The sequence below is a fragment of the Tachypleus tridentatus genome, chromosome 9 (genome assembly GCF_004210375.1).
Source record: "Tachypleus tridentatus isolate NWPU-2018 chromosome 9, ASM421037v1, whole genome shotgun sequence".
Lineage (NCBI taxonomy): Eukaryota > Metazoa > Arthropoda > Merostomata > Xiphosura > Limulidae > Tachypleus > Tachypleus tridentatus.
The window spans coordinates 138,919,519-138,934,687 of record NC_134833.1 but is presented as its reverse complement, the minus strand read 5'-3'; the positions used below and the strand labels follow the sequence as shown (position 1 = coordinate 138,934,687).

General features: G+C 32.9%; 1 protein-coding gene across 1 annotated transcript in view; it reads right to left on the bottom strand.

The window, feature by feature from the left end:
* LOC143227496 (sodium/potassium/calcium exchanger 4-like) overlaps positions 1–10,598 on the bottom strand; it is an 11,367-nt gene extending 769 nt beyond the window's left edge. Inside the window, exons 1-5 of the mRNA XM_076458938.1 lie at positions 10,497–10,598; positions 5,430–5,544; positions 4,520–4,632; positions 839–904; positions 18–132 (exon numbers count right to left, since the gene is read on the bottom strand). Of these exons, the coding sequence (XP_076315053.1) occupies positions 18–132; positions 839–904; positions 4,520–4,632; positions 5,430–5,544; positions 10,497–10,508 (421 nt within the window). The 5' untranslated portion in view covers positions 10,509–10,598. The remainder of the gene's footprint in view (positions 1–17; positions 133–838; positions 905–4,519; positions 4,633–5,429; positions 5,545–10,496) is intronic.
* Positions 10,599–15,169: the final 4,571 nt, after the last annotated feature.

Genomic DNA, 15,169 nt, shown 5'->3' with positions numbered 1-15,169 from the left:
CAGTGGGTTAAATCTGCCAACAACGTTAAACTCTAACATAATGGATATAAACAAGAAAATAAAATAAACTCCCAGTGCCAACATCCCAAGTCGTCTTGTAAGCTGCCAGTTGCTCTTGTAAATTCCATAAATCTACAGATAAAACAACGAACTTTTTAAATAAAAATTCCAATGCTCACATCTGCAGTTCGATTCTCAGCGGAGGTACAGAAATCAGATAGTTCTGTGTAACTTTGTGTAAAACAAGAACAAGTAAATAAAAAGCTTGCATCTCTAAATAAACCAAATCATTCCTTCTAGAAACGTTCTTCAGATAAGTCTTAAAATTCAAAACATGAAAACGCGTGTTAAAAATACTCTGTTAATATTCGCTTAAATTATTTGCAGGCTCCACACTTGGTCAAAGGTAATCAACATTATATGCAATTGTAACATTAAACGCTTAGCCTAACCATCATAATATAAAATTAATCAATATTTCGCCTAGTTTTATACAACGAAACTGTTGAAATGGTAAGTATTCTAACTTAATGTTTAACTGGCTTCTTGTAGTCAACATATTATTACTATTATACAATATTGAGTAAAAGGTGTAACACACTGGAGGTGTTATTTTAGAGAAGTCGGTTATAACTCTCTTTAAAAACACAACATTTTGACAATATATTTGTGTCCAAAAGATACAGTATAATTAGAATAATTCGTTTTTTAAGTTTCTAATTGAAACTAGCATGTAGAATGCATCAGTTTTGTTAAAGAGTAACACTTCTTTTTTATAAAGATAATAATATAAGCTGAGCTAAAACGTTTTAATGTTAAGGAAATAACTTTTTCTTACCGTAATAATGATCGTCAGGAATAGAAGCACTACTGAATATACCAATCCTTTGCTGTCGATTTTTGCCTGAAAGTTAAGATAGGACTATAAAGAATATTCAATACAATAATTGAAAAAATTTCAAAACTTAAGATGAATCATTTGACAAATAATATCAACCCACTTGTTGGTTTTTGTTTGTTTATTTATTGTTAAGCTCAAACCTATAAATGTCCCACACCAGTCATGAAACCCAGTTTTTAATATTAGAAGTCTTTAGACTGTACAACTGCCTGGCATGACGAGGTGATTAAGGCATTCGACTCGTAATCGGAGGATCGCGGATTCGAATCCCCGTCACACCAAACATGCCCGCCCTTTCAGCGGTGGGGGCGTTATTATGTGATGGTCAATCCTACTATTCGTTGGTAAAGAATAGCCCAAGAGTTGGTGGTGGTGACTAGCTGCCTTCTTTCTATCTAGTCTTACACTGTTAAATGAGGGACGGTTAACTCAGATAGCCCTTGAGTAGCTTTGTACGAAATTCAAAACAAACAAACAATCTTTACTGCTGCGGGACACCACTAGATGGAAGTTTAACAGTACCATTCAAATGATTTCTTTCTACCATGACGTCAGGAAGTGTATATTTTCCTATAGAACATGAGGAAAAATAGCTATGATATGTTTGTTGTGAATACGTAAGTAAATAAGTTTATGATTTAGGACTAGAAGGCACTATAAGCGACAAGTTTCATATTATTTTTGGTTTTTTAACCTATCTATACTTCCCCATCTATTTTTATCACCACTTTTTGTCAACTTTTTATATCGTACTGTTGTTATGATTTTGATTATATTTACCATCTCATAAATATACCCACCACAATTAAGTATTTTCGTAAAGAAAACCTGATTCTGATATTTTCTAGGGCCTGGCTGAGGCACTTGACCCAGGATTAAATCACGTCACCAAAATTATTCGACCTTTCAGACGGGGAAGGGGCATTTTTTACCATTCTTTAGAGTAACTCAAGATTGACGGTGGATGGTGTTGATTAGCTGGCTACTATTTAGACTGTGTCCTTGAATAGCTTTATTCGAAATTCGAAAAATAAAAACGACCCCTTTGTAGATGTTTTCATACTTCCTTGTGATAGCGATAAAACAAAGATGGCGGTTTCTACATTGTAAACTCGTTAGGATTGTTTAGAAGGAATTTTGTAAAAACAAAAACAAACCTTTTCACCAATTGTTTTATAAGTTTTGTAAAAACAAAACAATAAATTAAGCAAAAATTTCCATTTGTGATCTGGCAGAGACCAGGTTTACTTCTAGTAATTAGATTGTGACCTCCTAACTAATGAGGTAATAAAATACCAGAAAGTGTGTGTCAATTGGTTTGGGATATGTAGTTTTATTCTGTGAACTTATCATTTGGTCATGAAGGCATTCAAAGCAATATACAGGATGTCCCAGCATTCTGGACCCATATGGAAAATAGATATTATATTCAAAAAAATTTTGCTTTGTTTGAAATTAAGTCCCAAGTTACCAAATGGGCTATCTGTGCTCTATCGAAACCCGGTTTTTTAGTGATGTGAGTCCACAGACATACAGCTGTGTCACTGGGGAGCATTCATGAAGTTAAACACATTTCTCTTGATATAATACCCTTATAGTACAACATACCAAGAATTGATATGCGTGTGGCTGTTAGTGTCACGTAATCTGAGTAACAAAAAATTAATAATATATTAACCCTATGGGTCCAGACTTCTGGGATGGCCCAACATGGCTAGGTGGTTAGGGCACTCTACTCACAATTTGAGGGTCGCGGGTTTGAATCTCCATCACATCAAATATGCTCGCCCTTTCAGTCGTGAGGGCGTTTTAAAGTTACGGTTAATCCTACTATTCGTTGGTAAAAGAGTAATCCAACAGTTGACGGTAGATGGTGATGGCTAGCTGCCTTAAATTAGATTAGGGACAGCTAGCGCAAATAATCTGTGTGTAGCTTTGCATGAAATTCAAAACAAAGAAACAAATAAACTTCTGGGACATCCTGTATAAGCAAACAGATGACAAAGACTGGATCAATTTCTAAATCATTCGATCCTTTCAACAGTTTCGTTCTATATCTAAAGGATGCCACAGACTCATTTAAAAAAAATATGTACGAAAAATACATATGGAAATAAGGGTTCACGGATTAAAAATACTAATTAGAAACATTTTAATTACAAAAAAATCAAGTCATTTAAATCATGCAATATATAAAAAGCACTTATATACTAAACCTTCTGTAACATTCAGTTAGACAGTTAGTTACCAAGGCTTTTCTTATACACCTACGCGATAGGTCGATACTACGAAACCAGTAAAACAGTCGTTATTGGACAAATGAAAAACTCTCAATGTCTCATCTGTTTACTGACGAGTGAAATAAATAGCTCGCTAGGTTTCAAGAGACCTGGCTCGTTTAAGCGTTAGTGACAAGTGCATAATAGAAACAAAGAAAGATCCTGTAGACGTGGATGTAGCTATAATCACGAAAATCCCCTCACGTGCATGTCACCATTCTACTTTTCAGTAGTATCAGAAGAAGCAAAGCTAACCTACCCCAAAGGTTCAGTTCCTTCAAAATTCAGAAATTAATTGATTCTTCAATGAATGTGTTTGTAGATTAGCTTTGAGTAAACAACTCGAGTCCTCACATTCACTAGAGATGGCTTGAAGGTATTTTCGATTTCAACTACAAATAGCTTAAAAACGATTCAAACGCTAATTACTGATAGCTTGAAGATAGTTCAAACGCCACATAGTAATAGCTTTAAAGTAGTTCAAAGATTAACTGGTAACTGCTTGAAAACAGCTCAATTTACACATAGTATAAATGTAAATTTTTGAAATTTAAAAACTTCCAAAAGTATAATTATTATATAAATCTATCGTTTTTAAATAGACCACCATTATCGATAATATTGTCAGTTTAAATTGTGTACATCTTGACTTTGTTCTTTTCTTCGAATTAAAACAAAAATATACATTTAACACGTATCAGGTTACGAACATACTAATGTTCTATTTCAAACGAATTACCCAATAACCTGTTTATAATAAAGTATTAGAAACGAGACTGTAAAATGATTCAAGAATGTACCGAAAATGGAATATTATTAAATAACTTGTGTATAATAAAGCTCTGTGGCTAAATATTCAGTATTGGGTGTACAAGTATTTTAATATTCAGGGTGTATTTGGGAATACAAGTATTTTAATATTCAGTGTGTATTGAACAAGTATTTTGATATTCAGAGTGTATTGGGAGTACAAGTATTTTAATATTCAGTGTGTATTGGATGTACAAGTATTTTAATATTCAGAGTGAATTGAGTGTAGAAATATTTTATATTATATATCTTAGAAATCTAATAAGATTATTCTTGAAATGGCTCTAGAAAAGTAATAATATATTACAGAAGTATGAAACCAACCATGTTATAAATCCGATAATTATATTATAAATATATTAAAACCATATTACAAAATTATATAATATTTACCTTAGGGAACGAATATTTTATCTTTGGCAAATCATAATATTTTTCGGTATTTTAAAATATGTACATAGATGAAAACATTAAACATCTACATTGACGTACTTTAAGAAAAATACACAAATTAATACAAAGTATCTACCAGAGATCCGGGTTCCACCATAGCTGTTTGAATAAACCATGGTACGGCCAGGCCAATTAAAATATCAAATACGTTACTACCCATGCTGTTTGACACTGCCATGTCACCTTGACCTGGAACAAAAGATAACCCGAAAGTCTATAAACCCAGGAATTAAGAAACACTACTAAAACATCAATATATGCTGATAAATATATGTGACATTAAATACATCTAAATTTTGGTGAACTTTATTTCTACCAAATGACAGAAGCCACGAAGTAGGGAACACTTCTCAGCAGTGGACAAAGCTGATAGCCCAATGTGGCTTTGCTTTTAAACAAGCATAGGTTTTTTTATCTTAATTTATCCATTTATTAATATGGGAAGTGCGTAATATTTGATGTGTTTCATAGTGTGGAGGCATTGACTGAAAAAATATTTTGAAAATTCTTATAAAAATCGTCTTTCGTCTGCTTTGTCATAGAGATCTTTGGTTTGTGAATCTTGCAAAAAACAAAAACAAAAAACACAATCTCACAAAATATTTTAACAATTTTTCGATGAACGTTGTTAGACGTCTGGTAGTTTGAAAGTAAACCTATTCAAACGTTTAAAAAATGTTGTTCTGCTCCATTGTTAGTGCTTTTAGTGTACGCTAGATGGCAATGTTATAAAAATTTACTCAAACCTCTCCCCGTGTTTATCAAACTGAAAATCTACAACGTTAGCGATTCCCAAGTGTCCTCTCCCACATACCAATATTTATGTTCTTTTAAACAAAAATTACCCAACCAAAAAGTTTTCAGTTATCTTCTCTTCAAATAACCAACTTACACAGAAAGAAGATAGCTTGTTTTGCAGTGCTAGCGGACAGATACAAACCGAATATTCTATTTTTAGTTTTTACTATTGGACAGCTGAAGCTCACCTTGTTTTGCTACTAGAAGACTAGCGAAAGCGTCTGGTACACTGGTTCCAGCAGCCAGGAATGTGATCCCCATAATACTGTCTGGTATTCCCATCGTGAATCCAATCAACGTTACCTAGGAAACAAGTCAATGGTCTAGTGAACGTATAAAAGTAATACACTGTGACATCAGTTACAAATCGGTTTTGTTTACCAGAAGAAGGAGCCAGCTTTGAAGCATATAACAAAATTTGCATTATTATTCATTGAATACTGAAGTCCAAGCATTTATCGTCAAGTCGGCTAGGTGTACAGTAAACAAATAAAACGGACAATTACTTTAAATGTTGTTAATAAAGGCTTACCATTACTAATTTATCTTATCAAGTTGAAAAAGGTTTATGTCCTCGCTAACGATAGGCTAAATCCAACTTCTGTCAAAATAAGTATTTATTTAGTTGTTTCTACTCTCTGCCACAGTACAGTGTATGGGTGTATGATGAATTCACTCAAAATGCAGTGGCTCGTAGAGCAAATTGCACATAAAGTCCATTGACTTGATCCAATCTGTAAGATAGGTAGTTGCGACCTTACTAACTTAACGCATTTTCATGAAAAGAAATTTTTAGAACGTCTAAGCTTCTTACGAATCTTAAGGAAAACTTAAGCTGATGTACTCGTTCAACGCAGCGCTCTTACGTAACGTCTTATGAATGGATTAGATACGATCGCCGGCCCCTAAGTCGCACCCCCAGGTGTTTCTAAAGTATATTACAGGTTTAGTGACAACCGAACCAGCAGCTCACTAATTGTAAGTGGACACTCACAGACTTTTGTTATTTAATGGTTTAAATAAACGATACGAATCATTATACTCTAAATTAATACTAATCATCTATAGGGGGCGTTTTAAACCACAGGTCTCTGTATTGTTTGAAGGGTAAATACAAGATCAATGTGTACCACAGTTGTGTTTATTTAAACCAATAACAAAAAATAATTTGCTCACTGAAACATCTAACAAACCGTGACGTTGTTTTGAGCCCAACAATATAATAAACTTCCTAAAAACATAATATTCACTTAAACTGCTTTATAAGCAGTTTTTAACTGTCATCTGAAGTGTTCTGTTAACACATACAAAATCGCAACGAGATATTTATATTATGTAAAACTAAAATTGCTAAAAAATAAAATGACCTAAGCTTATGAGGTTCTGTATATAAAATAAGAATAAATCAATGTAAAATAAATTAACGTCGATTATGTACACCTACCCTGTCCAGTAGTGATATAGACAATATATCCCAATTGTACATTTTTATAGACCCGGTGATTTTAAAATTTAATATTGTTGCAAGTCAATGTTATTAGGTGTCAAGGTTTTTTATATATATATATATAGACTTGAATTCTTTTACAGTAGGTGTCTGTGATTTTCTGACGTTAAATTTGAACAGTAAACGGACAGCAGACAATCCACTCATTTAAAAAAAAATATTCAAAACAAGTCAAACATAAGTGTAAAATTCTTTACACTATAGGATATCACAGTCGTATCTGTAACGGATATACTGTTAACATTTATTTTAATATTTATATATATTTACAAATGCATGTAACGTATTGTTAAATGTGTATTGCGAAAATCACGCCTGTTCTCTAAATCTGTAGAAAATTCTTAAGCGTAAGAACTAACAATGTACGCTGTGTGTGAAATACTAGTGACTACCAGTATTGTTGTCAGCTGAATTTTTGAGAATCTCGTCTTATGAGTATAAAAGGTAGTCATCGCAACACGTGGAGAGACAGTTTAATCATAGTGTTGATGTACTACAGTTGGGCTCGGCATGGCCAAGTGATATCTCTTGTAGTTAGAACAAGAAATACGCCCGGCATGGCCAAGTGTTTAGGCGCTCGACTTATAACCTGAGGGTCGCGGGTTCGAATCTCTGTCGCACCAAACCTTCTAGTCGTCGGGGCGTTAAAATGTGACGGTCAATTCCATTGTTCGTTGGTAAAAGGGTAGCCCAAGAGTTGGCGATGGGTGGTGATGACTTTCCCTGTTAAATTAGGGACGGCTAACGCAGATAGCCCTCGTGTAGCTTTGCGCAAAAGTGCTAGAGTTAGTATACTATAAACTTCGGAAGCTATAATTATAATAAACGCTTAATTATCGGAAAACGACAGATATTTTACCAGGAACGTTTATAAATTGTGAACATTATGGAGGACCGTTTAACTTCGAACGTTAGTATTTTTACAAATATATCAGATATCAGTAGAAAATCACGTGTTAACAGCAAGAAATACATTACCCTTACCTAAACGATAATGTAAGGGGAAGCTTGTAAATAGCACATTCGCACGGTGGCAGCACAATCGTCAGGTTCCTTCACCTTGTTTGTTGTTGCCTTATATGTCCTATGTAACTTATTTAGGAACATGAAATATCTAATATATAAATACACTGTGTGTATTGTATTTGTGTATTACGACAAATTTTCTTTTTCTCAAGTGAATCATGAACTTTTAAATGGGCGATAATATAGGCCTTGTTATTGATTTTAATGTCATTTAGGCCTAACAAACAAGTATAGGGAAGGTGCATGACGAAACAAAACAATGTCAGTTTTATGGTGATAATGAGCTTGTGGCATTCCTTGATTTTTATACTTACTAAAGCTAGGGTTTTGTCATAAATGAGTATTTTAATTACGAAAGTGATTAATTCATTGTAGCATGCCGGGAACAGATTATGGACAGTGGACACTGCCCTAGTTGAAAGAAGAGAGTAGTTACAAAGTCAGAACAGAAGGCAGATCTTGTGATGAGGTAAATGTATTGATGATATTGTTTTGTATCAAATATCAACCTTTTCTTCCTGTAGAAAATGTACATGATAAAGTAGTCATTAATAAAAAATCAGAGGTTACACAGTTGATATGTTGATGACATATCTGAAATTAATTATGTTTTGCCAATTTGGGGCTGTTACATTATATTTAATGACGTCAGTTTTTCATGCAGAGTAATATTACATAATAATACCTATAGTTGCCTGAGATGAATGTAAGTTATTTTTGTATTACTGATAGATTGGAGTTCTATGATCAGAACAGTAACATTGACAAGACTGTACAAGATGACAAGAATCCGTACACCATCCAGACGGATGTTAATGGTTCTGTCAAGGTAAAATTTATCACTTTATATTTCCTGTTATTGTTTTTTTCTCTTCTTTATTTTATTTATTGTTCATCAGACTAAATGTTAAAGAATCCATGGACGCATTTTGTAGTTCGACGTTCATGATATTATACCAAGCTTATTGATTTAAAGATAATATGTAGTACATGTCAGTAACATGTTTTACAGGACTAAAATAGCTTTAAATGTTGCGAAAGTGTCATATTTTCAAAATATATGAAAAGAAACGTATGAATCACTATTTTCAGAATTTATTTCGGTGATGCTAAAATAAGTATAATGCAGTGTACAAAGTTACCAGTTCATGAGCTTTTAGCCACAAAATGTTTTTATTTTTAGCGAAGAGAACTTACAAGATGTCTATGAAAAATTTGTGCTGCTGTTCATTAGTTTAAAGTTAAGTTTTATTTTATGTTCCTCGACTTCTGTGGTGGTTGAGGTAGTAGGGGGAAGTAGTAGGTGTCATTTTGTTTGTTTTAAAATACTGGAATGATAATTACCAAAAGATGTTTCACTGTAGTAATCTGTCCGAACGAAATGATCATGGCACACGACACAGCTTGGCCTTAGGATCAGCTCTTCTGATGGCCAGAATCCAGTGTTTTCGAACACTCTCTCTTTCCTTATTCGTATTAGACGGTAATCTTTGCCCACTACAATTTTTGCACAAAGGAACAGAATATTCTGTTTGCGACATACTGTTGCTGTTTTTTTTGTTAAGCTGACACTCTCAAACACCGAAAACAACCGGACAAATACACAGACAAGTATGGCGCTTGGGCCCTCTCGATTGTGCTGTCGCCCCGCGACAACGTCAGAACTACGATTTTACGAGTCGACCATTGTAAATACAACGTGTCATTCATACAGAGTTACGCTACAAAATTTGTCACAACTAAGACTTTTAAAACAATCCATCTTACACGGTCCTGTCTTAAAAGCTAAACAATTATTAAATGTTAAGCCTTATAAAGAGTAAACTAAGTAATAACATTTAAATTGAACAGTCTTGTATATCCAACATTAGAGCTGTATTTTCTAAGTATAATTTATTTTAAATATTGGACAAAAAACCCTTTATACTCTCAAACAAACAGCGACTAATGTATACAAGCCTAGTTTCGACATATGTAATTTATGCGCATGTATAACTATAAAATTATACCTGCTTAACGGGCTTGAGAGTTACACCCTTTGTAATATCTTTTTTAAACCGGTACTGCAGCTAAGTTGGAAACATTTCTAAAATAATTTTTGGTGACAAAAATAGAAAAAACAAATTTAACGATGCCTCATTTATTACATTATATACCTGAGTGGTATATAGGGAGACTCTTAGACAATTATGAGACAATTATCTCTGTTGAAAAAACAAAACAAAAAAAAACAACAATCGATACTTATGTGTAGAAATCTTTGGTTGGCTTTCATGTGTTTCAAAGACAAGTTCATCGAACTTAGAAAAAACCTTCAAAGAAACAGGAAAGCAGCTAACGCTTAAGAAACTACCCATTATGACTGAAATGAAAACAAACAGTTTGCCTCTAAAGAAGAAAGAGATCGGGTTATAGGGCTTGTATTTCTTTATTATCAAGACTTTTTGAACCTACGTGTTTTTTCTAATATCATGAACAAACAAACAAAAATGTTCGTAATTGTAATTATAATTAGATTTGAAAATACATTTTTTCATAAAAAATTAAAACCTTATTATTACACTATTAATCATCAGACTCTTGTCTGATTCTAAGATCCACCAAGTCACGTATTTTATTACTATTGTAGAAATTTAATTATGGCGATTTTACTTTAACAACCTTTACAAGATAGTCCAGTAAAGTGAGAATCTCTGTGCATGGAATATCAGGTCTAACTCACCATCCATACCATGATGTAGGAAAACACAGCTATCCAGATGACGGAAATGAAGAACCCGAGGAGGAACCATCGTTTCCACTGTGGTTTTTTTTACAGTCCGGTATGGTGTAGTGTAAAGCAGCTAATACCGGCACCTGGACTAACCACTGGCAGGTAAAGAATAGACCGTCCTCTACAACCAAATATTATCAATATTAAACACTGTAAATACATTCCTCGAAAACACAAGTGTATCGCGTCGTACAGACAATTGTTTTTTAATTTATAAAAAAGAATACATTGACGATTCAAGCGTAGTGCTTTCACAGTATATAATACACTACGCTAACGTATACAGGATCCGGCATGGTTAGGTGGTTAAGGCGGTCTACTCCTAATGTGAGGATCGCGGGTTCGAATCCCCGTCACACCAAACATACCCATCCTTTCAGCCGTGGAGGCATTATAATGTGACGCTTAATCCCAATATTTGTTGGTAAGAGTGGCTCAAGAGTTGGCGATGGGTGATGATGACTAACTGTTTATCCTCTAGTCTTACACTGCTAAATTAGGAACGGCTAGCGCAGATAGCCTCCGTGTAGCTTTGCACGAAATTAAAAAAAAACAAACAATAATGTATTTAATTGTTATATAGACACCAGCAAAAGCTAGTGTAACGTGGATTAAATATATTCTAATATAGATAATAGGGTACATTGTTACTTACGAGATGAAGCATGCCAGGACAGTATCTGTTTTCAAATCAATATCATAAGTCCCTATTTTAAAGTTTTCTTATTTCCAAACAAACTAGTTACTTCACCGACGATAAGATTCGAATTTCATTTTGTAGGTTTCTATAGGTTGCTGGTATTTATTAGTTGTTGTTCCAGAGGTTTTCATTTAGTTTCTGTTTGTTTGTTTTAGAGCAAAGCGGGGAACCAAACCACATATTTTAGCGTTGCAAATCGGAAAACTTATTGTTGTTTCACCTGGTGGATAATCACTCCATTTTCAGTCAAGTACTTTTTATCTCTTCAGTAAAATTAGAGTCTTTACCCATACGGCATTGTTTTTATGTTACCCACATCAGTTATCTTCAATAGCTATACCTAATGTACCTAATATATTTAAGCTATCCATCAGATATGCTCAATTACTATACCTAATGTACCTAATATGATTATGTTATCCATCATTTATTCTCAATAACTATACCTAATGCACCTAATATGATTATGTAATCTATCAGTTATTCTCAATAACTATACCTAATGTACCTAATATGATTACGTTATCCATCAGTTATTCTCAATAACTATACCTAATGCACCTAATATATTTATGTTATCCATCAGTTACCCTCATTAACTATACCTAATCTATTTATGCTATCTACATCAGTTATCTTACAATAAATTACTATAAGTAATATACTGATGATACTATATTCACATATTCTGACTAACTACGCCTAACATTTCTTTGTTAGATGAGCCCCCGCCATGATTTAGTAGTACGTCTAAGGGCTTATAATCCTAAAATTCAGACTTCGATACTTCTGGTGGACACAGCACAGATAATCCATAGTGTAGCTTTGCGCTTGATGAATTCGTGGCGTTTTCATAGAATAACTATTGCTAAGAATCACTTAAGTTAACAACTTCTAATATGTAGAAAAGCTAGTGGGTTTTGGTAACACTAAGTTTTAACAAGAGTGTATTTTTATATCATGTTGTTTAGCCAAAAAAGTATAACCTAATATTGTTGTTAGTTTATATACTGAAAGCTTAAACTGAAATACACAGACAACAAAAGTGTAATAAATATTTGTTGATTTCTTAACTTACAGTTACCATTTATTAAATAGGCTTGTTTTTTACTATAACATTGATGATACAACAAAAAACAGCTCAACTTAGAAACAATTTAAGTTTAAAATTGAATCGGTATTTTTACCTTCATGATAATTTTTAGGCATTTGGCTCTTGGCTAAATGATGTCTTTATTTTATGCTGATTATGTCAACATCAACTAGACTTAAAGAGTTCAGGCTCCTCTCTTAAACCTACGTCACTAAAATCATAAATAGCAGCCAGTAATCGAATGTATCTGGATAAATATATTTTGGCTTTTATTATTCCTCCTGTAGCGAGAAATCAAGCGTAATGTGACATACACAGTGACTTTTAGATGCATTTTTGTTTTTACTTAGTCTGTAACGGATATGCCGTTATACGTTTATTTTAATATCTGCGATTGTTTCGGTTTGATGCTTGTGATGTGTATCGTTGGGTATGTATTGTGCAAGTCCCGTCTGTTTTCTAAATCGCTCGAAGATTCTCGAGCGCAAGAATCAACAATATTTGTTTTACGAAAACGTTAGTGTGCTTTCGAACGTTGTTGAAAATTTGAGAATATCGCGTGATAGGTATATATAACCGACGCGCCGAAAGACAATTGTTATTAGTATTAGTAGCTACAATCAATATACTATAACCCGCGGAAGCTGTAATTGTGAATAACGATTATTAATAGGAGAAAACTACTTAACTGGACCATAAACGCTTATAGATTACAAACCGTTCAACTTCAGTGAATTAACTTCGGACATTAGTATTTCTACGAGGACATTCAATATCTTCATCGGTAAAAAGTCAGCGGTGTGAGGCCAATCAAGTTAGCTAGTTTAGGCGAGGTGTGAGAGTATCAACTTAGAATTAATTTGCTCGTCGTGGATTTGGATCGTCGATAAAATATTCAGTTCTAGACTGGATATAAGACTCAGTATTGTCTTTGAGTATGTAAAACTGTTGTATATAAATCACTATTTTAATAACAGTTATAATAAATTCTCTAAGTTATTTTTATATTAAAATATATTCGTGTTATAAAGAAAATTGTAATACATATCAATATTCAATTAACTTCTACATTAAAATTAAAAATTTCGGTTATTTGAAGTGGTAATGCGTAACGTACGTAACATAATACGTAACACTTCCCTAAAACTAAATATAATATTGTTTTTGTTGTTTTGTTTTATCATATATATATATACACGTATGTAATTTGACTGCTAGTCCTACTGTCAAACTAGAAGAAGATTTAAAGATTTAAAATGGAGATTTTAATCAAACGTGAAATTCAGACAAACAGGATGACATAATTCGACAATTCCACCAAGTTTATCCTATCACAACCAAAGAAGCAAAACTGAGACAGAATGACATAATTCAAGAATTTGGTCATTATAAAACCAATGAAATGAACTATGAGAGTTGCGGCGTTTAAGTGTAATATAGTTTTGTTGGAGATGTGTCCGATAAGCACAGTTGTGGGTTCGAATACCGCCTCCGATAAATTTCTAAGTTTTTGGACTGAGTATCATACTTAAATTATATTAAAGTAATAATGATCGTGTTTAATATTTTCTTGAGTGAGCCAGGTGTGAATTAGTAGATAAAGTGCTCAAACTGTAAACTTGAAGTTTTGTAGTTTGAGGCCCGTTGTCGCAGAAATGCACTCCGCACTTTCGGTCAGACAAAGTTGAATCTGCGTTCTAATGATTACAGTTTTCTTTAGTCTGTCAATTAAAAATTAGAACAGCTATATGTTGCATTCAATGAAAAATGTGGAACTAACATACTTCCCTCGACTGCTCGAACCCATTTTGAAGACACATTGAGTTACTGTTTAATATAAATTTAAAATTAAAGCTTGTGTTTAATGTAGCAATACGTTGCAAATCACATGCTTCGGATGAAGTTTTTAATGTTACAATAATAAATTGATTTCTAAGTATATTTAAAGAAAAGTTAAACCTACCTTTTCTTGGTAATCTCTTCCACGAAGTTTCGTCCATTAAGCCGATGCTCATGCTGAAAATAAAAGAAATTTGATAAAGTAACTAATTTTCTATCTAGAAATATCAGGCTATTCATGGAGAGAAAAATCAAAGGGAAAGTCTTGTAAGAATTAAAATATCGTTATAAGGATTAAACACCATACTTAGTGTAAAATAAGGATTAAACACCATACTTAGTGTAAAATAAGGATTAAACACCATACTTAGTGTAAAATAAGGATTAAACTCCAAACTTAGTGTAAAATAAGGATTAAACACCATACTTAGTGTAAAATAAAGATTAAACTCCAAACTTAGTGTAAAATAAGGATTAAACACCATACTTAGTGTAAAATAAGGATTAAACACCAAACTTAGTGTAAAATAAGGATTAAACACCATACTTAGTGTAAAATAAGGATTAAACACCAAACTTAGTGTAAAATAAGGATTAAACACCATACTTAGTGTAAAATAAGGATTAAACACCATACTTAGTGTAAAATAAGGATTAAACACCAAACTTAGTGTAAAATAAGGATTAAACACCATACTTAGTGTAAAATAAGGATTAAACTCCAAACTTAGTGTAAAATAAGGATTAAACACCATACTTAGTGTAAAATAAAGATTAAACTCCAAACTTAGTGTAAAATAAGGATTAAACACCATACTTAGTGTAAAATAAAGATTAAACTCCAAACTTAGTGTAAAATAAGGATTAAACACCATACTTAGTGTAAAATAAGGATTAAACACCAAACTTAGTGTAAAATAAGGATTAAACACCATACTTAGTGTAAAATAAGGATTAAACACCAAACTTAGTGTAAAATAAGGATTAAAC